This window comes from Varanus komodoensis, unplaced genomic scaffold (assembly GCF_004798865.1).
Source record: "Varanus komodoensis strain SLA01 unplaced genomic scaffold, ASM479886v1 scaffold27, whole genome shotgun sequence".
NCBI lineage: Eukaryota > Metazoa > Chordata > Lepidosauria > Squamata > Varanidae > Varanus > Varanus komodoensis.
The window spans coordinates 7,051,323-7,074,976 of NW_025335701.1; the positions used below are offsets into that span (position 1 = coordinate 7,051,323).

Genomic DNA, 23,654 nt, shown 5'->3' on the forward strand with positions numbered 1-23,654 from the left:
ACTTTGGTCACCTAATGAGAAGGAACAACTCATTGGAGAAGAGCCTGATGCTGGGAACTATTGATGGCAAATGGAGAAGGGAATGGCAGAGGACGAGGTGGCTGGCTGGGGTCACTGGGGCAGTGCATGTGGGCTTGGGTGGACTCCGAGGGATGGTGGAGGACAGGAGAGCCTGGAGGAATGTTGACCATGGGGTTGTGATGGGTCGGGCATGACTTTGCAACTAAACAACTACAACTGGGTGGATTTCGGCCAGAACAACTCTGCAGGGTGGACTGTACGCTTGATAAATAAAGAGCCAATAAAACAATAGAGGCATATATTGTGTCTAAGCTAACAGCACTCTTCTGTTTTCAGATCTGACTATGATGATTGGAGACCTTCTCTCGCCAGCCTACTTCAACCCATCCCCTTCCCCAAAGAGTAAGTCCATGGCAACAAATTCCTCTGTGTGCCACTTTCTGTAGCAGCATGTTAGATGAATATTGGTCAGATTTGCTGATGCTTGGAGACGTGTAGACAATTCAAATTGACTTGCTTATAAATTCTTTAATACACAGTAGAGACTTTTCAAAACTCAAGAAGCAAAATTAAACCATAAATACTTTGCTTAAGTTTTAAGGAGGAAGCCTTAAAAGGAAGATGGCAACGGTAGCAAAAGCTCTTCATAGAACCAGTTCAGAATATTTCATGCCAAAATATTTGTATAGTGCTTAGAAAGCATTCTTTGTATGCACTTTGATCTAGAAATAGGGCCAAGGGTAAACATTCATTTGGTCTGTATTTCACTGTGAACCTACATAATTTCACACTTTTGAACCAATATACAAATTGAAACTCCATTTTTCTTTGAAACATCCAGTTCTTCAAGTTTTGCAGTGGCATTCAACAATCAAAAAGGGGTAAAAAAATGTACAGTATATTGGGGAGATGGTTTGCCAAAAATGAATGTGCAGACCAAAGTGTGCACAAAAATGCACATTTATGGGAAATGCATGCAAAAATACATGCAAGTGTTCATAAGTACTTTTTAAAAAAGAAAAAGTCAAAAGCTTGAAATAAACTGCATTCAGACTGGAAAACGAGAAACTGACATTGCCTGATTTGTCTATCCTTGTTCTCTGCTCACCCTCAAGCAGAGCTATCAGGCACATCAATGGACTAAACACAGCCTGAACCTGCTCGGTTAGTCCTTTCTTTGTCGCTCAGTTTTTCCTGTGCATCGCTTGGCTTGTTTTCCCTGGTCAGACGTGGCAGACAAGGAGGCAACCATGTGCAGGAAGAAGATACAGCAGGATGGGTCCATCTAGAAGGGTGTCAGCCATTTTTCAGTTCCTTTTGTCTGATGCAGGTAAATTAGAAAGGGTCCAGAGGAGGGCAACAGAAATGACCCAGGGTTTGGAAACACAGCCCTGTGAGGAGAGACTGAGAGCTGGGCATGTTCAGCCTTGATGAGAGAAGGCTGAGCGGGGACATAATATCCCTCTGTAAGTCCCTCAAAGGCTGTCACAGAGAGGAAGGTCAAGATCTCTTCTTGCTGGTGCCAGAGTGCAGGACACGGAATAATCAGCTCAAGCTGAAACAACCGAGATTCACGCTGGGCGTCAGGAAAAGCTTCCTCAGTGTCAGAGCAACACGACAGTGGGACCAGCTGCCTGGAGGGGTGGGGGGCTCTCCCACACTGGAGACATTTAAGAAGAAACTGGGCAGCCATCTGAGTGGGATGGTGTAACGTGGTGTCCTGCAGCAACAGGGGTTGGACCCGATGTCCTTCTTGGCCCCTTCCAACTTTACTATTCTATGATTCTATGACAATGCAGAGTTTCAGATACATCCTCTGAGCTCCCTTGTTATCTCATCTTCAGCCTATGTCCAGGAAAGTACAATTCTTGGATTGCTTCTCTGCCTGTTTGAGGAGTGGGAAGGACAGATTCTCTTTGCCCTAAAGCCCTACTAGACTGAGATTAATTCCTTGAAAGTAAGAAATGAACAGGATCGACTGTCTCGTGGGATCAAATAACAAAAAGGCGGTGGTGCCAGGCCATCACGGTGGGCTGAGCGTGCTACGTCAAACCAGTAACAAGAAGAAGCGTGTTTGTTCCCATAAGCAGAGTTTGACTGCAGAGCAAGAGCTGCTGACAATCTCCCTCTGAAACCTATTAATGACACGAGTGTTTATGAAATGCAAATCTCTGAGGGGCAAGCATTACAGCCTGTAATTGCCCAATTTGCCTGCTTATGGCATCCCTCAGTGGCCTGGGGCCTCGGAAGGCTGAGCTGTCGTGAATGGCGCACGCTCTGGAAAGACTGAGGCGATGCGGACACTCCTGGCCTCACTTTCTGTGCATCAGTTTCTCTAACCAAAGAGTCAGTGTGGATTGCTGATCACTACGTTAATGCTGGCACTTTGTGAGGGTGACCATTAATTGCTTAACTAATGTGCCACACTAATTAGATGTGACCACGGCTTAATTGGGGTGCAATTAATGAGCACACCTGGGATTGCAGTAGAGCAGAAAATCCTGTTTACGAGCCTGCACTTTCTGTTACTGGGTCCTGAAAGTTTCCATTAGTGTCTTCGATGACCGCATCTCCCTGTGGAATAACTTCAGTTTAGTGCTAGCTTTTCCTTTATTTATTCCTTTATTTATTTGGTGCACCTCAGTGCTAGTTTTTCCGTTTTTATCTCAGTATTTATATAGCACCTCTCCAGGCTAAAGGCAAGCCCAAAACAGTTCAAAATAGTCACTATAGAAACCTGCCAGCCTGATGGATCTTTAATATCAGGCCTACAAGACTTTCCTTTGGCAGGAATTCCTAAAAACCTCACAGTCCCTGTGCCAAATGTTTGAGCAATTAGAGAATTTTCTGCTATCAAAACTGACCTGGAGCAAATTTCTCCCCCACCTTGTTGATGAGTCCAGTCATTATTTCCACATTAACCTTTGTGTGCGGCTGTGTTTTAACTCTGTGTGACACTGCTTACTCAAATCCATATTTCGACCTCTTGTCTTAGGAAATGTGAACCCTTAAAGCTCAGCCTGTCAGGGCAGCAAAACATCCTGCAACACTCAGAGGACTTTTTCCTGTCTAAGCACACAGGGAATTTCCCCCTAGCGGCCGTATCTGCCTAGGATGTCCGTGGCCCCTGCAGCCCCAAGCGCCGCAGGAACGCTGGAGGTGGGCCCGGCTCTGCATTGCCGCTAGGGAGAGGCTGCCAAGGACACAGGGCACACCGTAGCCCAGCCTCTGAGATCTCGTCCCTGTCACCTGGGATGCTCCCTTTAAGCAAGGCGGTCCAGTTTTCCAGGGTCAAACCTCTGTTCCCAGAGAGGCAGGTGGTGGATTTTTTTCCATGATGCCTGTGAGGCGGGTGAGGCGGATTGGAGCATGGATTCCCATCTCCAAGGCTGGAACCTTGTCTCTGACCTCAGATCTGGGAATGCAACATGTCCTCTGCCCTCCTCCCCCACAGCCTATTTTCTCTTGAAGTAGTCTTGTCTAAATATATTTTAAGCCAGTAGCTACATTTCAGTCTGCACATTAGCCTGGAAGCACAAGACCAGGTTGCGTTGCTTCAAAATGTGGCCCGACCAAAATCTGTGCCTAACCCTAGAACCAATCCTAAACAGAAGGTGATACGAAGCCACTGGCTCAGCAGGTCTGACGAGGAGAAACAGGTCTGGATCGGTTTGCCTTAACCTATACCTGAAGCTCCCTAAGCAGTTTGTAATAATTGAAATAATAAAACACAATATAAATGTTTAAAACTGCAGTAGAAAACCAGTGTGAAAACTGAAATAAAATCAAGCAGCAGTGCCAAGTTTTACAATATAGCAGCAGTTTGAAAGCAACATGAATTGGAATGCTGCAATGCCTGAGAAAGGATGGAACTCTCACCTGGAGCCTGGAAGAATACAGAGCAAAGCGCCTCCCTGGGAAGCACCTGTTGCAGCTGGGGTTGCACAGCAGAAAGAGGCCCTTTTCTTAGAGCAGCCTGGCTGGGGTTCCGGGAAAAGAACCACGGAAGGTGATCTTCACACCTAGGCAGCTAAGGGCCATTTCGGGCTTTGGATGTTACGGCCAGTACTTTGAATTGGGCTTGAAAATGAACTTGGAGCCGGAGCAGATGGAAGAGAATGGTGGATCTTCCCGATTTTGAGTCTTCTGATTGAGTGTTCTTTTACACGTATCCCTCTTTATCCGATATGATTTCAGCATTATGTTGAAAGCTTTCATATAACCTGAAGTAACTGCTCCTGCCTGATCTTGGAAGCAAAGCAGGGTTGGGCCTGGTCGAAATCTGGATGGGTGAACTGCCCAGAGAGCTTTGGCTATGGGTGTTATAGTGATGTAACAACAGCAACGTTACATTGCCATCACCCACTGGACACCCTCTGGATGCGTTGGATGACAGCTTCCATCATCGCCATCTTTTGGTATGCCAGCTGGGGTGGATGGATTTGTAACCCAACATATCCGGAGGGCGGCCAGTTGGGAAAAGCTGTTTAAGATTATTAAAATGTGCTTTGCCCATCTTTCTGCCTTGCAGGTGCTCTGTGAGTTCCTGCACCCAGTGTTCATATAATGCAGACACGGAGTTGTCTCTTGGCATGAACTCATAACTATTTTAGGAAACAGCTGCCTGAAGGAAAATGACGGAAATCGCTCATAATTTTCTGTATTTGATTTCAGGGCTCTTGCACACGAGAAGTTCACAAAGTAAGTGCTTGTTTGCTTGAAAAGATTTTCTGGGGTCATATAGATAAACCAGGGACACCGGAGGCTGATGTCAGTGTTTCTCTGCTCCATAACAGCACTGAGGTTCTGAAGGTTGCTAGCAGAATAAGAAATGTTGGATTGAAAGTTCCCCCTTGCCGTATCTACCAGTCACAAATATTTTTAATAAAAACAGTGGAGTTGAGCAAACAGCTCTTGGCTTTTTGGCAGTTGCCATGGGGCCCAAAAGTGCAATCCATCTTTAGGCCATCTCTCCTACCGATAGATGCTTGCAGTTATTCAGTTATCAATTAGGATCACCTAGACTACTGTAATGCTGTCTATGAGGGGCCTCCCTTGAAGACTTGCTCAGAAACTTCTGCCGCTTTACACTGTGGCTGCCAGACTTTGGACTTAGACCCAGGAAAGAAATGGAGTGCTGAATTGGAGTTTGCTGCTGTTATTAGAGTACTTTAGCTCTGTTATTTATGTATGTGTTTTGTGGGAGAGAGTATTAATTATGCAATTTTAAGAAATTACTTTGCAGATGATGCGTACTGCTTCAGATAGTAAAGTTGATAGAAAGGTGGAGATATTAATCCCTGCAAAATTATTAGTGAATTAAAATCCATGGCACTCACACAGCTATCGTTAATGGAGCTACAGCAAACAGGGACTGATTCCACTTGCACCAGAGGGCGGGGGTTGCCAAAAAGAAAAAGAAAAAGAGATGACTTGCAGATACCAAATCGCCAATAGTACAGCCTAGCAAGAATGCACCACTTTAGACCAGAATTTGGGGAAATTGCATTTCTAATGCCTCCCCAGATAAAACAAAAAAAAAACAAAAAAATATGCTTCCTTGCCTTTGGAAATGTGGCAGATCAGAGAAAGATGTTCTTTAGCTGAAGTGCTTATTTTCTCTGTGGAGGGCAGCCTTTTTCTGTGGCACTCCAGCATTGCCCTCAATCTATTCCTCTGCAGTCTGAAGTGGAAGGACAGTCAGCAGGTCCGTACCATGTGATCGTTATGAACTTGCTGTAATAAAAACAGTATTCTTTCTGCCAAGTTAAGGAAAGTACTGCAGCTGAGAAGGAGTGGAGGCTGTGAGCCTTTAGGGAGTGCTCCAGAGTAACTTTCAGGGTGGATTTCTCCGGCAGTCACAAAGCCCCTTCCTAGTCTATCAGCACCACCTTGGCAGCTCTGTCTAGAAACCTCATAATTCCTTCCTGTGAAATGTGCATCCTGTTCATTCGCCTATAACCTCTGCAGAAGAGGAACGTCAGTCTCTGAAAGCACAGCCAGAATGAAATGAAACAGCTGAGTGCATTTTGGAACCAGCCAGTAGCCAGTCACCCTTCTGCTTTTTTTTTGTCTTGTTTTATCTTTTGCCCTTTCAAGGGAACTGAAGTACGTCATTCAAAGATTCGCGGAAGATCCAAGGCAGGAAGTGAGTCTTGTTCCAGTGAAATGATCTAAGGGACGGGGAGTACTGCTTGTCGGGATGTTCTGGTCTGAAGTAGCTCTGGGTCCCGACGCGTGGCCTTGTCTGCCTTGCTCTCTACCACCCAGGGTTGTAATGCTGCTCGTGAGATGGATGGTTTCTTGCATCTTGTGTAAACATGGAACCTGCATTGCGTGTCTACGATCTGCTGCTGGTTTCACAGCATTAGAGGAATCTGCAGCCCACAATGATTGATTCTTCTGCAAAATAAATACCGCAAATAATTCCCCCATCTTCTGTTGAAAAAGCTGAAGCAAAAGATAAAGCTTTGTTTTGTTAGAGAACTCCTCCCCAGATGTGCTGCCCTCTGTGTGTTTTGAACAGCAGCTCCCATCGCCCCTGGCTATGGGTTATAGTCCAAAACATCTGGAGAGCACCAGCTTGGGGCAGATTTACGTTAACCTAACAAAACAGCCTTCCCACTGACCAGAGTGGAATGCATGCATGGATAGCGGGTCTCTAAATTACAGGGACTGTTTATTTCTGTGACAGAAGGGAAAGGATTCTGCCATAATCTCCATTCTCTCCTCCCTGCCTCCAAGTGCCTGGTTGGAAGCCTTAATCCTGTGCCCCATGTTGCCCCAACAGGTTTCCTCCATGTCCCACCTCACCTACTTATTCAAGCATAATTATTTCCATGCTCAGATTTTGCCCACTTTGCTTGCTGGAATGAGTTGAGTGTTGCCAAACGCAACGAAAGCACTCCTTGTTCTCCCGGCGGCTCGCTTCTCTGTACAATGGTTTAGAAGAGGGTTAGGGAAGAGGGGTCCTCACCTTCTCCTGGTCTGTGTTTGGCTGGGCAGGTCCACTCCTGTTTGCTGAGTGTGCGGGCTGGCAAAGACGGCTGGTTCCAGCTCTACAGCCCCGGAGGCGTGGCGTGTGATGACGACGGAGAGCTCTTTGCCAGCATGGTACGTATCTCTGAAGCGCAGGGCTGCTCTGCCGTAATTCATACAGCAACACCAGCCCATTGGACCATAACATCCCCCACTGGCTGTATGGGCAAGAGAGGAAGTCCTACACATACAGAGGTACCATGAAGGAGGCGGCCCCTCAGAAGTCTTTCCGGAGCTCAGGCTGGGCCAGGCACTCAGAAGAGAGATCCAGATTTTGAGGGTGACCAGTGATGGCTGCCATTTTTCTCCTGAGTTTGCTTGGGAATAATGCAAGGTCGTGATGTGATGTTGTTTGTGGGGGGGGGGGGCATTACGGAGACTCAGAAGGGTGGTCCGTGAGTAGGGAGCAGTGCCATGGAGTTTTGCAGCACCACCTGCCTCAGGCTTCTCCCCACTCTCCCTGCATACCCGCTCCCCACACTTTCCATGTGGGGAGGAGCACTTTGCAGCAGAAATGCAACACCTAGTCTCACAGCTTCACCTCTGTGGATTTCCACAGTCCCTGCGCCACAGCATGCGGAGTCCCTTGTGACTGGCTTTTGACTCATGCGGAATCCAGGACTAATGGGGAAGGAAGTCCCATCTACCCCAGCCTTTCCCAACTCCTGCCAGCATTCCTGACTATTGATTGTGCTGTCTGGAGTTGATGGGAGTTGGTCCAGCCATAGCTGGGGGGCATCATGCTGGGGGCGGGTGTTGAGCGCCTAACTCCACCATTTTAATCTGTAAAATCCAGAGCAGCTTTCCACCTTGTGCCTCCCAGACACATTTGGACTGCAACACCCAGAATTCCCAGTCAGTGGCCCTGCTTCCTCAGGCTGGGGAAACCGATCCAGAGCACTGATTTGGATTCGAAAGGCTCGTCTGGGAGGGGGTTCGCGGCCACAAGGAGGGCATGTAAGGGAGCTGGTGGACTCGTGAAGTGCAGCACACACAGCAGCTCTGCAGGGCCCATTCGGTAATTGCACTTGTGCAGCTCCAGGCTTCTGAGGGCCATGGGCAAGACCCCCTCAGTCGACCCTCCCTCAGGGAGCCCCCCCACCCCACCCCCCAATCAGGTGGCTGTTCCAGCTGGCTTCTGCTTCTCCAACCATACCACCCTTAGCACCAGCCACACACACACCTCTCCCAGGAATGTCCTGGAGGACCATGACTCAGGCTAGCACATTCCTGGTGGCAGGGAATAGATAGGGAATTAGTTGGGCGTAGGCCCCACTCTGATCCAGGGAGGCTGCAGTTCACGGGTGCCGAACCTCAGGCCCAAGGGCCAGACGCGTCCCGGTCTGATTCTCCAGGGTTTCTCACATGGTCCCCTTGCCCTGGCTCCATCCTCTTCTCTTACTGCTCCCCCTGATTCTTTCTGCCTGAGGCTATTTTCTGGAATCAAATGCCCTCCCCTCGCCTTTTGTACAAATGGGGGTGTCCTTGGGAGACAGGGTCCCTTACACACACACACACACACGCACGCACGCGCGCGCGCGCACACACACACGCACACACACACGCACACAGAGACAGAGTCTGGTAGTTTCCTAGCATTTGTGCTGTATTTTCCCCATTCTAAAACTTTGAAATGCCGCGAGCTTGAAACTGAAAGATGCTGGCATGCTGGTCCTACCCCTTTTGCATCTGAGCATCCCCTTTTGCTGGCCCCAGAAGCGTCTCTGAAATGGAATCCAGCCCTTCAGCTCTGCATCCCTCTGTAGTTGCTTCCCTCGGAAGGTGAGCCATTAAGCTCAACAGGAGGCCTCTGAGGAAAGGAGCAGGGATGGGGGGGGGGCACTTTTGATTTTTCCTGTGAGGCGATCTGAGGTCAAGGCTGAACAGAATGGTGTCCCAACAGGCCTTGTCCTTTTGGTGCAGCGAAATGGAAGAGTGAACCCCTGAACCCACCAGCTTGCCACCTCTCCACCATCTGAAGTGAATTTTTCTCTCGGACTGCAGCAAAGGGCTCCCGAATTCATGTCAGCATCTTTTACAGGGGTGGTTGTTGTTGTTAGTCGCAAAGTCATGTCCGACCCATCGCGACCCCATGGACAGCATTCCTCCAGGCCTTCCTGTCCACCATCCATTGGAGTCCACCCAAGCTCACACCAACTGCTTCAGTGACTCCATCCAGCCACCTCATCCTCTGCCGCCCCCTTCTTCTTTTGCAGTCAATTGTCCCCAGCACCAGGCTCTTCTCCAGGGAGTCCTTCCTTCTCATTAGGTGGCCAAAGCATTTGAGTTTCATCTTCAGTATCTGGCCTTCTAAAGAGCAGTCAGGGTTGATCTCCTCTAGGACTGACCGGTTTGATCGCCTTGCGGTCCAAGGGACTCGCAGGAGTCTCCTCCAGCACCACAATTCAAAGGCCTCAATCCTTCGGCACTCAGCCTTCCTTATGGTCCAGCTTTCACAGCCATACCTTCCAATTTACAGGGGTACAGAATTCTGTTTCCCAAGCTTGTGTCTCTAACCCAGCACTCTCTCCCACTCTCGCAGGTTCATATTTTAATGGGCTCTTGTTACAAGACGAAAAAGTTCCTGCTTTCGCTGGCTGAAAACAAATTAGGTCCTTGTATGTTGCTGGCTTTGAGGGGCAACCAGACCATGGTGGAGGTGAGTCCGATTCTCCAGCTCTGCAGAGGGGCCGTTAGGCAGCCTGGGCCCTAGGGAGAATCGTCTCTCCCCTTCACCCTCTGCAGCTCATTGGATGGTAATTGGGTGGCCTTTGACGGGAAAGGGTGCTACCTGCGAGACGCGGGTCTTGGGAGTCCCTGCTCAGCGATGAAGATCAGTGGGTGACTTGGAGCCAGTCACTCACTCTCAGCTGAGCCCACCTCACAGGGTTGTTGTGAGCATGAAATGGAGTGGAGGAGGACTGTGTAGGCTGCCTTTGTTCCTAGCAAGAGGGAAAGAAGCGCCATATGAATGCAATGCGATCAAACCCATTTGCTGCATCTCGCGGAAGAGAAGAACCCAGTTCATTCATTGCAGCCATTCGTCTGTGTGTGTTTCTATTCTGCCTGCCCAGTATTGTCCAAAGACAGTCCAGGGTGGCTGGCAATGCACATAGCAGATGCAAAAATGAAACCAAATGCAACTCTTACAGTTGTGCTACTGTAAACTTTGAGTAATAAACAGCTATTTTGAGTGTAATCCCTGGCAGGTTTAAAAAGGCACCGTGAAGATTTCTCAGCCCTGAATCCCAGCGATTCAGCCCTTGGGGTCCATAGGAAAATTCCAGGGGAAACCTGGCTGCTCATGTCCGCCAGCCATGAGGCTTGCTGAGTGGTCCTCAGCTTGTCGGTTTCGCTCGGCTGGACCTGCTCCACAGGTTTCTTGAGATCAAAATGAGAGAGCCAAGTGCGGCGTGGTGGTTAAGAGCCTGGGACTGGGACTCAGGCGACCCGCTCAGCCATGGAGCCCACTGGGTGACAGTCACAGAATCAGCCCAGCCTACCTCACTGGGTTGTTGTTGTGGGGATAAGATGGAGGAGGAGAATGATGGAAGCTGCCTTGAGCCCTTTGTAGGAAGAAGGCAGGACATAAATCGGGGGGGGGGGGGAAGTGCTCCTAGACCAAAGTTCCCCCTCAAGAAACCTGCTGACGGGGGAGTGTCTGTGGTTCCCGCTGAAACGTTCCCTGACCCAGGAGCTGCAGGGCAAATGCCGTTCTCGTTCTCTCGCCAGATTCTTTGCCTGATGCTGGAATACAACATCATAGACAACAAGGACACCCAGCTCCAGATCATTTCCACCCTGGAGAGCACCGATGTGGGGAAGAAGATGTATGAGCACCTCTGTGACAGGCAGCGGGAGCTGAAAGAGCTGGTGAGAGCTTCCAGCCCTCCCTGCCAGGTCTGCGCCCACGGCGGGAGCAGAGGGCGCCGGGCTGGCCCAGGCGTGGCGGGCCTCTCGTTCCAGATGGGCCTCCCGAGTCCAGTGCACATGGGCTGGGACTCTGAAGAAGTGGCAGAGGGAAAGCGGAGGTCCTCATGTCCCTCGCCACTGGCAGGGACTTCTGGGAGCTGGGCTCTCAAACCTCTGCCCTTCCGCCTTCTGCGCACCCTTCTCCATGGGACATTGTGGGTGCTGGGCCAGGCCAGCCCCTGTCTCTCGCAGCAAAGTAGTGGAGGGGAGAGTCTTCTGGCCCAAGGGCCGTCTTTTATTTTGGAGCAGGGAAAGCGGTGGGAGCAGCCTTCCAGAGGCAGATGGGGCCACAGGCAGAGTGACGGAGTCGAGGCAGGGGGACCAAGCTGAGGAAAAATGCCAGGAGATACGAGCGTAACTTTCTTACTTGTTGCTGCCGGTTGCTAAGACATTGGGGAGGTGCCTCAACTTTTTAGAATGTGGGGGAAATTCTGCAAAAGCTCTGACCTGCCCCAGTACATGTTGGTGCTAACAATAAAGCAGCTGGTGCTGGGGAAGAGCGTGTGGCTCTCGGGGTGGGGATTCAGGAGGGCCCGATTCGGCTCGGAGATCTGCCTGAAGGAAGGATATGCTGGTTTGCCCTGAACAAACCTGCCCCTCACAGGATTCCTGGGGGGGAGAAAGTCCAGTAGCCCCCGTCACGCCCCCTGAGTTGCGGCATGTGCCCAGCCCATGATGCCCCCTGCCTTGCCATGGAGACAGGCAGGCAGGTGGGGGCCCCCAGGTGGTACAGGCGGAACTTGGCACACCTGGCAGACCTCTGGGAGGTCTGTGAGAAGCCTCCTTTGTGAGGGTGCCGGCGCTGAGAAGCGCCGCTCTGGGGTCTCCGTCTGATCTGATCCGAGCTCCCAGCTGATCTGCAGCTCTCTGCACGGGAGCTGCAGATCAGCTGCACGCTGGCGTGCGACCAGCTTGGGCGCCTGCCTCACAGCCTGCCGGGCTGCCTGTTTCAACTGATTTTAATGGCAAACTTCAACCAGAACAGGAACAGGACATGGGTAAGAAGCAGGGCTGCATGGCACAGGGGGACGCACCACGACATCGGGCCGGGTGCACTGCCGGCACGGAGCCCCACGGCCCGAATCGGCCGGGTCACCCCCGTGTGCACAGCCGCTCAAGCCTGGGAAGGCGGTGCAGTGTTTCAGCAAGGCAGAGCTAATGGCCGCCGAACGGTGGCATCCGTGTCCATCCACACACTCCTCGCCGGGCCTTTGGGTGCAGGCACGGGGCAGGTCTTCTGATTAATCTTGCGTGTCCGGATCCTGCAGCATCAGCCGGTTTTTGCTGCCTGCCACTGCAGTAGAGTCCCTGTGCTTGTCTTCACGCCATCTGTTCTTTTGCAGCAAAGGAAAGGAGGGCCCACCAGGTTAACACTGCCGTCAAAATCCACCGTGAGTTATCCTCTTTCTCTTCTTTCCCTTTCATTGCAATTATACTGTGAGCGTGTGGGGAGGGGAGGAATTCTCCTCCTCCAACTCGTTACTGGAGCTCAGTGAGCTCCTGAGCAGATCTGTCTGAGTAGTGGGTTGAATGTGATTTGACTTCAGCCCCGCTCTGGTGTAGCATGTGAATTCTCCTGGTCGCTTGCAATTTTACCCTGACAGTGTGCTCACTTGGTGCTCTGCCGGCCTACCTCGCAGGGTTGCTAGGAGCCTTTCTGAAAGGGAATGTGTGACACAGGCCTGGTGTCTGCATGGAGCGCCTGCAACCCCCTGCTGAGGCCACAGGCCCTGAACGCACTGTCCAAGTTTCCCATCGTGCTCCCAGCACGGCCTTGCTCTGGAGCATTATGGGAAATGTAAATGGCAGCTGCGGCTGAGGACTGCCACGCAAATTCCCACGAGGCCTTGGACTGGCACTTCATCAAAGGCAGTGTGGGGCATTCAGGTGGAGATTCCAGAGTTGCTGGAGCCCCTCTGCAGAGCTGCCCTCCTCATTCGCAGCCTGAGCGGGACGAGGGGAAAGCAGGGGACGACGTTGCTCCTCCCTCCGCCCTGCGTGATGCTCCGGCTGAGACTGGAAACGGTCCCCAAGGTGCTTCTGGGCAGACGCTCTGCTGTGCTGCAGGAGCAGCGAATAGCAATGCCAGAAGGCATCTTTCTGCTCAAGCCCAACACAACAGCTGCTTGCCAAGTGCAACGGGAATTCCGCCTCTCGTGCCCAAGTGGCTGCTAGCTAATGTGGCTCGCCCATGGTGAGTTCAGACAACCCAGCATGGGTGACAACAACCCTAGCACAACCCATGATTCCTTAAGGTGAATTGTTTGGGGGGGGGTGGCAGGGTACCCACCCTGGTTAAGCTGGACTGTGTGGGCATGACACGACAACCCATGACAACACTCCATGGAGAGTTTGCCTTGTCATCTGAACCAGGTCAGAGTGTTAAAAAAAGTTTGCAGCATTCTAATTCTTGTCCCTGTGTTGAAAAGTTTTAAATGGGTAGGCAGGACTACCTGTCTTCATGGACGTCAGAGCTTCTCCCCATTCTGCAGGGCTGTGCTCTTTTTACTTGCTCTTTAAATTTTATTTGCCTTAGGCTGAGAGCACTGCTCTGAGTAGTGTTTGTAGAACAGCAGGTCATAAAAGCTGAGTGTAAATGTACGAGTAAATTAATTCATTAAATAAGTAATTTGTTTCCCCTTTCTTGCATGCTGTTGTCTCATTACATGAAAAGCAAAACAGTGGCATCAAGATACATCGGAAAATTGTGCCCGCCAAACTTAATTGCAGCACGTGTGTTTAACGATCCCATTCTGATTGTGAATATAGGCATGGCTCATTAGAACTCAGGGGTAGATCTGAGATGGGCCCAAGAGGAACTGTGCCAGGTGTCACAAGTGCTAGGCTTCGGATGTTGCTGGCGGGATTGCAGGCATCTCTTGCCTCTGATCCATGCAACCTTCTGCCCCGCAGGATGCAGACCTGGCCCGGTTGCTAAGCTCAGGCTCCTTTGGCAACCTGGAGAACCTCAGCCTGGCCTTCACCAATGTCACGAGTGCCTGTGCAGAGCATCTCATCAAACTGCCTTCGCTGAAGCAGCTGAACCTGTGGTCGACTCAGGTATGAACTCTGCAAGCAGCAACAGGCGCAGCAAGTGAAAACTCATCTGAAGTGGCTGGATTGGCAGTGTGGACTGGCAAAAATGCATGTGGAAGAGGGAGGAACCCTTCCTACCTCAAAACTCACCTTTTCCATTTTTAAAACTAAACGTGGGAGCCCAGCTGCAAGAAAGCTGCTACTCCTGTTTGGTTATTTTATTTATTTTCAAATTTATAGGCTGCTCTAAGGGCTCTCTAAGCAGCTAACAGCGGTAAAAACAGCCCAACGGTATATACATTCTGTGCACCACATGTGTTTATATCCTGGCTTTTTTGCCTTTTGTGAGGAGCACAAAGCAGTTTTCATGGACATCCTCCTCTCCATTGTGTCCTCACAACAAACCTGTGAGGTGTGTTAGGGCGAACGTCACTAACTGCCCCGAAGTCAGCCAGTGGACTTCATGGCTGAGCGGGAACCTGAACCCAAGTCTCCCGAGTCCAAGACTCTAACAACTCCAGTGCCTCTCAGAAGTGTCCGACCCCTCGGACTTCTCCTCACTTGGTTGTATCGTACCATTAAATTGAAATGGATCTAATTGGCAATATTCCCACTTGATGTACACATCATCCTGAACCCTGGCTAGGTGCAACATCTTTGTACCGTGGCGTGAAAGCTCAGCAAGCGGCAGCAAACCGAGCTGACTGCTTGCGTAAGCGCCACCCCCTGACTCGGCGCTTGGTCAAAGCCGCTTTGGCAGCGAGGACAACCACGGGTCCTCTTGGGGAAGACGGTCCTGCCGTTTTTGCCTGTTCCTGCTGGCAAAACTGCTGCAGCTCCATCAGGTTGGAGCAGGACTGTTGGTGAGCATCACCTTTCAGGTCTTGCCAATACTCCCAGGTGGCTTGAGATACAAGGTTTTAGTGGTCCTGCTTCGAAGCCTCTCCAGTGTTTCCTTGACTGTGTGTTTGGGCAGAGACCTGTTCTCCCCTGCAGAGGAAGGCAGGATGCGCTCCAACGGAGCAAAGCTCAGGGAGCCAAGGTTCCATTTAGATGCCAGGAAGCACTTCCTGACAGTCAGGACCCCAAGGGTGTGGAATGGGCTTCCACGGGAGGTGGTGGAGGCCCCATTGGTGCGGGTGTTCAAGGACAGGCTGGACATCCACATGGTGGGCATGATGTGAGCGGAGCCGGCTGGTGCCGGAGGTCGGACTAGATGGCCCGGGAGGCCCCTTCTGCCTCACTCTGTTTCTATGTTCTGCTGGATGGGAAAGCTCCAGCGTAATCCAAGTTTCCCTGCAGACTGGCACAAGTTTTCTTCTAGAGCTGCTCTATGTTGGGCTCCATCCATCTTGCCCTCAACCCTGACCAGTTTCCCAGCCCCCGTGGAGACAAAGCAGCCTCACCATCACTGTGCTTCATGGTGGGGATGGTGTTCTCGGGGCAGCAAGCCCTGTTGGGTTTCATGACACACCATGTTTTGCAGGAGGGCCAAACATGCCCATTTGGGCCCCGTGGCTCGTGTGTGCAGTGCCTCCCACGTGCCACCTTGCAGTCTCCACGTGGGTGTGAAGGCCTTCCCCCATTCTCGCCCCCAGTGGCTGACAGCCACTGATGAGGCCTGTCCTCCATGAGTTTCTCCTGGATCCACACTGCTGCATCCTGCAGTCTGGGTTACTTATCCCTTCTTCTCTCTGCCTTGAACCTGCTGCCAACAAACATCACTGTGTGGATGCAAATTTCAGGATTCCGAGAGAGAATTCCATGAACTCCAGTCCTGTCTTCCAGTTAGTCCTGTCCCAAACCCTCACCCTGCTTCTGTCTTTTCTGTCCTGCACAGTTCGGAGATGCAGGTTTGCGGCTTCTCTCGGAACACCTCACAATGCTCCAAGTGCTCAACCTGTGCGAAACACCTGTAACTGATGCCGGGCTGCTGGCACTGAGCTGTAAGTGAACCAAGACACGGAAAAGCAGGCAGGAATGAATGATGACGGTTTTAGGGCCGCTTGGCCATCTCTGTAAAGGGCTGGCACTCTGCTGAGACACTCCGTCTGTCCGGGTGCCTTGGCATGGAGGCCTGCAGTGAGCCAGGGTTGGCTTTGGTGGCCTCATGGGTCCGCTCCAATCTCCTATTTGATGGTTCTCTGACTTGCGCGTGCTGCAGTGGGAATCTGTTGGAAGGCTAGCTGTTCCCCAGAACGTAACCCAGAGAAAAACGTGTGGTCTGCAGCCAGCCATTCCACTCCAGCTGCTGCATCACTCCTGTAACCATCAGCAAGATGGGATCATCGCTTCCTGGCATCTTGATCACATCCATTTAGATGTTGGGTTAAGACCATCTTTTTTTTTTTTTAGAAAGCATTTAATGTTTAATCTGTTGCTTGATTATTAAAGTTCTTCATGGCTTCAGTGTTTTTAGTACTTTAAAACATGCTCCAGGTCGTTGTTCTTCTATTATTGTTCTTATTTAGTCTTAGGATTACTAACTACCCTAACACAAATAATAGATTGAGCAACAAGGCCACCAAATTTAGGAAAGCCACCCCCAGACCTGTTTAGGAAATGGCTGTACATTTGTGATAAATAACACAATTTATTAAAACTACCTTTATCTGCTGGAAAGTTTTCCAGCTTCACTGCCCTGGTGTCCATTAGAAAAATAGAATGGCAGAACAGCATTCCAAACACAGAAGTTTGGAAAGAATAGGATGTCAAAATCACATTGCTGAGTTAGGCATAAGGTTTACTTTGAGGCTCCTGGTTGCTCTAAAATGCAGTTGAGGCAGATTTTATAAAGATGCTATGATGAAGGCCAATCTCAAAGCATGTAATAAGTCTTGGGAACTTTCTGCATCTGACAGACTTGGGCCTCGTTCTCCTGCGAAGGCAGCAAAGGTATCTAGTGGAGCTGAGGGTAGTGTGTGAGTTCCTGCCTTGCGTACCTGAGTGAGCTTGCATTAGGACCAGAATCCTTGCAGACTAGGGACTGGGTGGTACCACTGTAAGAAGGGATTCACAGGAAAGCTCTACCAAATGAAAACTGCTCCCTTCCCATAGAAACGCAGAATCCAGAGAATGGTTCATATTCAAGGTAATATGGAAAGGACCCTGGAACTCAACCAACCTGGCTCAATGCACAGCCTGTAATTCAGGATGTAGCTGCAGTTTGTTTATGCATTTTATTTTATGGGTTTAAATGTGTAGGAAGCCACACACAGACACCCTTTAAAGATACAGAAACAAACTGCAATGTGTGAAGTTGAGAGGGATGTACTTGGGTGTGCGCACACACAACATAAAAATAGGATGTGATGCATGTTATATTTTAATGCAAGTGCATACAGTGTGTTGGGGGGTAATATGTGAGACTCTCCCCCCGTCAAGAAGGTCCATGGGGCTGTGCGTGCACTCGCTCCCTTTGCAAGAAGAAAAACGAGTGAGAGCAAGGAGACAGAGAGGAGTGGGAAGAAGGTGGGGTGGATTCTGTATACATTTTAAAGTGTTATTAAAGAGCTGACTCCAGCAAAGGTTTTGCCTGGTTCCTGATGCGCTTAGCCACCCCATGCTTTCGTTTGGCCAAGAAGTGTTGTACCTCATGAACCCACAGCGCCCGGCAGGCTGTTGGCCCCTTTAGCCTGGTGCCAGCTCTTGTCCGGCTATGGACTTTTTGAGTAGTTCTCCCCCTCCTTATCCCTCCTTACCAAAACCCAGGAAAAATATGCAGTTGGGTCCTATATACACCATGCCATGCCTTATATTTGAAGTGCTATTCTACTTTGGGATTTTTTTTATCATCTTCTAAATAACTTGTTTCAAGTTTCCAGCTCTCATGTCCGTTAACCAAATATTGCTAGAGTGACTTCCCAAAGCCCAGTTCACAGTGTTGGAGCTTGGCAGGGTGGGTATGTAGCTAAACATGATGGCAAGGCCAGAAGATGCAGGTGCCCCTGTCACTGTCAATCTATGTTCGGATATGTAGGTTTCATGTGTGCATAACGTATTATGTGCTCTGTTTCCTAGCCATGAAAAGCCTGTGTAGTTTAAATATGAACAGCACCAAGCTTTCAGCGGACACCTATGAAGATCTTAAGGTACGTCATGCAGATTAAAGCTTTCGGCCAATCTAGAATGTTTTTGGAGCAAGGTGATATGCATAAGCTAGAAGCAGCATCTTAGCTCCGCCACGGATGTTGCAGAATTCCAGAATAGCCGTTCTGCCACTGGGTGGTCCTGTAAAGGGCCCAGGCCCCACCTAATTAAAGATGTAGGTTGAGACCAAGTTGCAGCACCTCCGAAGCTGTTCAGAAATGGAACCTAAAGAAACGTACAGAAGAAGGGCCCTCATATCAGGTTACACCTGTCTGGATCCAGAGACCACCTTCAGAGACACTCCTTAGAGCCTTCCACACAGACGGAGTGAGCCGCATGCCCACTCTGGGAATTCGGTCCTGGCACTCAGGTGGAGGAATGCTTTCCCCTGGAACCCCTGTTGTGGCTGGTCCAGCTTCAGGCTAGGACCTTCTTCTTCTCCCGTGCTTTTTAGTCCTCCAGTTTTTGTTTTTCTTTGCTTTAAAATCCACTGTCGCATTTTTAGGTTGTTGCACAGCTGCTGATCTTCTACTCTGGTTTTATGCTGTAGTTTTAAGCTCCTAAATGTTTTGAGATGTGCCACTTTATCGTGCTGTCGCATGCTTTGGTCACAGCAGCTGTGACTCACCCAGATAATAGAAACATCATGAAACACTGGAGTGAATTCAGATAATTTAATCAGCGATGCTCAGAAGCTCAGTACGGATTGCCATTAAACCGTGGGTTGTTATTCAAATGTGGGTTACCATGTTGTCCAGATTCAGACGAAATGAACAAACCACGGTTCTTTCCATGGGTCTTTCATGAATAACAAGCGAGGTTTTGTTAGTGCGGCGAGGTTGAGGCAACACGAGAACCCGCGTTTCAGCGACAGCCAACCCTTGAGTGCGGGTTATTGTGTTGTCTGAACCTAGGCACTGACTGTGTGGCAGGATGGTGCTCTTCAGGGTCTGAAACTGTAACCTTCCGTATGGAAGAAGTGCGCTCCAGTACTGAGCTGTTTCCTCCTTATGGCGCAGTTATGAAAAGGTACTTTTATGTGACCACATTCTGACGACACAAACAGGATTCTTCTTTGTGCACACACTGGTATTCCCACAAAGGCAGCCATTGCAAAATTCCTCTGTGCCGTGAGGCTGTAACTCACGTCTCCTATTAACTCACACAGCAGTGGGCCATAAAACTAAGACTTTTATTGCTACTTTCTACAAGTTTTAGGATGCAACAGATAAGCTCTAGCCGAGAGCTCCTAGCAACACAGTTGCCCCCTCCTTTCCGAAGTATCTGAGAAGCCCACGTGGGATTAGATTTTCCTGTCACGTCTTTCCGCTCGTGGGTGGGACAAACCTCTGTCCTGTCGTCTCAGTTGGTCCAGACGCAACTGATCTGGACGCCTTAAACTCCGCCTACGTTGGGCGTTTGCCAGGTTTACTGCTCTCCTGAACTCTGCCCAGCAGCTTCAGAGTCAGGAGGCGGGGGGGGGGCAACTTGTTCAAGCACCTCAGGATGCTTGAACAAGTCAGGATGAGGGGAAAAGCTACTTGTTCAGAAGCCTTAAAGTCAGGCTGTGGGGAGGCTATTTGCTCAGAAGGCAAAGAGTCAGGCTGTGGGGAGGCTATTTGCTCAGCAGTCCCAGAGTCAGGCTGCAGAGGGGCCGTTTGGGCACTGGGCCCCAAGTACAAGTCCCCTTGTCCCAACGCCTGAGTCTCACTGTGAACGTCTGACTCTTTCTCGCGAGTCGACATCTCTGTCGAGCCGTCAGGCACAACACTCTGCCTGTGACAGACGATCTCCTCAAGCCTGCAGGAAGCCAGCAGCAGTTCATCCCTTTACCACTGCCATGCAGGCTGCCAAACGTGGCCCGATCCCAGCTCAGCCAGCGCAGCCAGAGACTCCCCACCTCTGCCTGACAGCACCACATTCCCTTTGCACATCCAAAGCGATCCGCAGCCCGGTGTCTCCTTCCCAGCACTCGGCATTCCCTCTCCTCTTATCCTGCCACTGCTTTCTGCAGTTCTTTCCTGAGTAGGGGATGCTGCGATCGGGAGAGCAGTTGGAATCTGTGAGGGAGTTCAGAAGAGGGAGGATGGGGTGGTGCTCCACCTGCTTCCTTCACCACGTACACCAGCAGCCTTCACCAGGGTTGTGTGAAGGGGCCTTCTCTGCATAAAGACGATTGCCTGTGAAACTCCTCCATGCATGGCAGCGCCTGGGCACTGTCAGAATCACCTGTAGTGTGTGAGCGCTTCCCAGGCGGGCGGAATCCCTTTCTCAGACACAATACCTGGGCGTTGCACACTCGGAATAACTGCAGTGGTTCATTGTCCCACCTCCTCCTGATTTGGGGGATCTCCCTGTGGTGCCCAGAGAAGGAGTCCATTCCACCCAGACGCAGGCCTGGCATAGCAGCAAAAGGAGGGAATCGGAGGCTGTCGCACCAGGTGCAGTGGCCTGGCTCGCACGCAGTGGCAAGCCAGAGTGTGGCTTGAACAGGGGTTGATATTAAATTGTGTGGCGCCTTGAACTGTGAGGCTTTTTGGCTGCTGCTGTTGAATTGTGAGTTGTTATTAATGTATGAACCCTGCACTTTGGGTTAACTATGGGTTGTTAGCTACAAGCAATCTGGAACAGCCCAACAACAAACCATGAGCTCTCTTCCTGGATTGTTTGTGGTTAACAATCCTTAGTCAGATCAAAGGGAAGGGTCGGCACAGACCGACAGCCCAGTGACAAACCATGATTCAGGGGTAATGCGTAATTAATCCATATTCTGGGTTGAATACGTATGTATGAGGCCTTCACGACAGGACGGCATATAAATATTCTAAATAAAATAAAATAAATAAATTGGGTCAATCTGTGAAAAACTGGGAAAGCGTGGAAAAGATGGCAGGCTAAAAGGGAGGAACTGCAGATTAGTGGTAAACTGCAGCTTCACACGCACAAGATTATAAACTCCCATTCAAACTCCCTGGTAAACTCCTATTAAAAGTAGCTGATTGGGCTAGAAAATACTTTTGCCCAAGATTTCACACTGGTATCAGAAGCAGGATCCTGGTGGATTTTGTTTAATCATGATGCCCTTCTCTCTCCCTTCCCGGTTTTCTTTTTCTCCAGGCAAAATTGCCCAATTTGAAGGAAGTGGATGTTCGCTACACCGAAGCCTGGTGAAACCTCTTCTGCTGAATTTTTAGTTTTTGACAAAAAGGAGAAGTATTTCGGAAACCATAAAAAGGCAGAGAACTAAACTTTTGGCTTCTGTGTATAGAGAGCAGCAAGTTCTGAGGAGTTTGCTTTTAAGAGCTGTGTTTGTGAGGTAGCGAGTGCGGTTTTGTGTGTGGGAGGGAACAGCACATGCCCAAACCCTGGCCAAATTCTTTCAGTTTTGTACGATGAAATTCAATATTGTCTAAATTAATGGGGGTGGGGAAGCAAGACAGTGTGGCTGCAAACAGGTTAGGGAAAGAGGCGGTGCCCATCTGGATTTTCGTTTGCTTTTTATGTGCGTGTGCGCGGTTTCTACATGCCATTTGGGAAGAAAAGAATACACCAGAATATATATCAGTTTTTCATATTTTTCCATGAATGGATCTCACCCTCAAGGTGCTTTTCCATCTTTCCTGCTATTAAAAAAAAGAAAGTAAGTATGAGAAATCAAGAGAAGAAAAAGATTTTCACCTCTTGCTCTGTACTTATGATCATTATACAAAGTAATTTTGTTGTACATACAATTTACATAATGCACCTATTTAAGAAATGGTTCACAAATAACAGGTCTGGGACCTGTCTCTTATTTATGAATTGTTAATTCTTTTATCTTTTTTGTTTGTTTTCATTTGTTTCGCGTCTAGTACTGTATGAGCTAGTTTGCCATCTTGCTGTTCTTTGTGTTTAAATAACCAAGGAAAACCTTTTTTAAATAATGACATTTTAGCAATGCTCTCCCGTATTGCATTGTGTCTGTCACAGCCGTCAGCTCACTGCATTTCTGATTTGTAACTGCCTCGCGTTTTGTTCAGACAATGGAAAATAGGCATATAAATATATTTATATTACAGATACAAAAGTGAAAAGATGGGTGGGCATTTGCGAATAGTCAGGGAATGACCCAAGTCCTACTTTAAAACTGTGTCAGGGTTAAGATGTTTCGGGTGGTAAGATGCTCTTACTCATTTCCGGAAAAGGGTAGCCAGAAGAACTTGAGTTTTGCATAAAACTTAAGTTGAGCCATCAAGCATCTGTGTCAGACTTGCCAGGGTATCTCTTGGTATTGTTTGGTTTCTGCTTATGTCCAATATTTCAAGGGAAAGTCCTTCCTCCCAGATAGACACTTTCTTTCCACAGATCCTTTCCCGTCATTCTGGCACCTGGGCTGCTTGCCTCTTACACAGGTCACTTCAGTTCAAAAGATGGAGATACGCCCTCTTTGATCTGACGGGTTTCTATGTACCAACCTGAAGATATAACCACTATGTGTTTTCTTATCCTCCTACGATTACTTCCCTGTCTCTCCTAAATGTGTTTTCTTTTATAAATATGGTTTTGGATTCCACCCTCCGAAGAATAGCAATCTTTGAATGGAGCAATTTCTTTTTTTATATAAATAAAAAAGCAAAACTTTTTCTTTGTTTTACTTTTCAAGTTTATTCAGTTCTTTTTGCACCTTGAGATTAACATCCAGGCAATGTAATTTTTATACATATATATAAATATATATATATATATATATAAATATATATATATTTAATTGTACTCCATGGGAAGCAAAGCTTTTACTGTTCTAGTTGTCTTAGGTTTTTTTTTTTAATTTTGTTGATAGGTAGCTTATTCACACTTTGAGTCTCCATCTCTTGATTCTCCCATATATATATATATATATATATAAATATATATATATATAAAAATAAACACACACACCCATTAACAAAAATGGTTGGTTCAAGTCTTAATTCATATAGTGTGATAGTTTTTGTTTTTTCTGCCTTATATCCCAAGCTGTCTAATAAAATCAGTGAGGGAAGAAAAGGAAAAAGAAAAGAAAAAAGGGAGATAAACCTTACGCCAACATTTTATCCTTAACACTGTTGCTTTTACTGATGGATTACTACTGTTCTGTAGCCGTGTATAAAACGAAAAAGGAAAAAAGATGTGAAATAATTTCAGGTGAAAAATAAACTGCAAGTGAGTATCTTTTAGCGGCGTGCATCGTCCTTTCTTTGCTTTATGTACAGAGCGTGATGTTACAGGCTTTGGAAAGGGAGAGCAGAGAGCAGTCCAGAGGTCCACGATGTAGCTGGAAAGCACCGCTACACTAGCTAGACTAACCTAAACTCTGCAGCAGCTGGAAAGGAAATAAGTGCCGTCAGTGGAATTTGCTAGTGGCTCCTGTTTGCCTTTCATTTTCCCCTCTCTTTTTCTTCTCCAAGGCAAAACCCTTTTACAGGGTGTAAGTTGCTCCTCTCTGTGACCTGCTCCTCCCAGGGAGGAAGTAGGGGCCA

At 48.9% G+C, this 23,654-nt stretch overlaps 1 protein-coding gene across 4 annotated transcripts in view; it reads left to right on the top strand.

The window, feature by feature from the left end:
* The window catches only part of LOC123025366 (c-Maf inducing protein), a 171,135-nt gene extending 147,784 nt beyond the window's left edge, over positions 1–23,351 (top strand). For all 4 annotated transcript variants that reach the window (XM_044433979.1, XM_044433980.1, XM_044433982.1 and 1 more), the window contains 11 exons: positions 358–423; positions 4,696–4,722; positions 6,121–6,169; positions 7,027–7,134; positions 9,602–9,718; positions 10,792–10,932; positions 12,375–12,422; positions 13,945–14,091; positions 15,908–16,013; positions 18,088–18,158; positions 21,274–23,351. In XM_044433979.1, coding sequence (XP_044289914.1) covers positions 358–423; positions 4,696–4,722; positions 6,121–6,169; positions 7,027–7,134; positions 9,602–9,718; positions 10,792–10,932; positions 12,375–12,422; positions 13,945–14,091; positions 15,908–16,013; positions 18,088–18,158; positions 21,274–21,327 — 934 coding nt within the window. In that variant the 3' untranslated portion in view covers positions 21,328–23,351. The remainder of the gene's footprint in view (positions 1–357; positions 424–4,695; positions 4,723–6,120; positions 6,170–7,026; positions 7,135–9,601; positions 9,719–10,791; positions 10,933–12,374; positions 12,423–13,944; positions 14,092–15,907; positions 16,014–18,087; positions 18,159–21,273) is intronic.
* Positions 23,352–23,654: the final 303 nt, after the last annotated feature.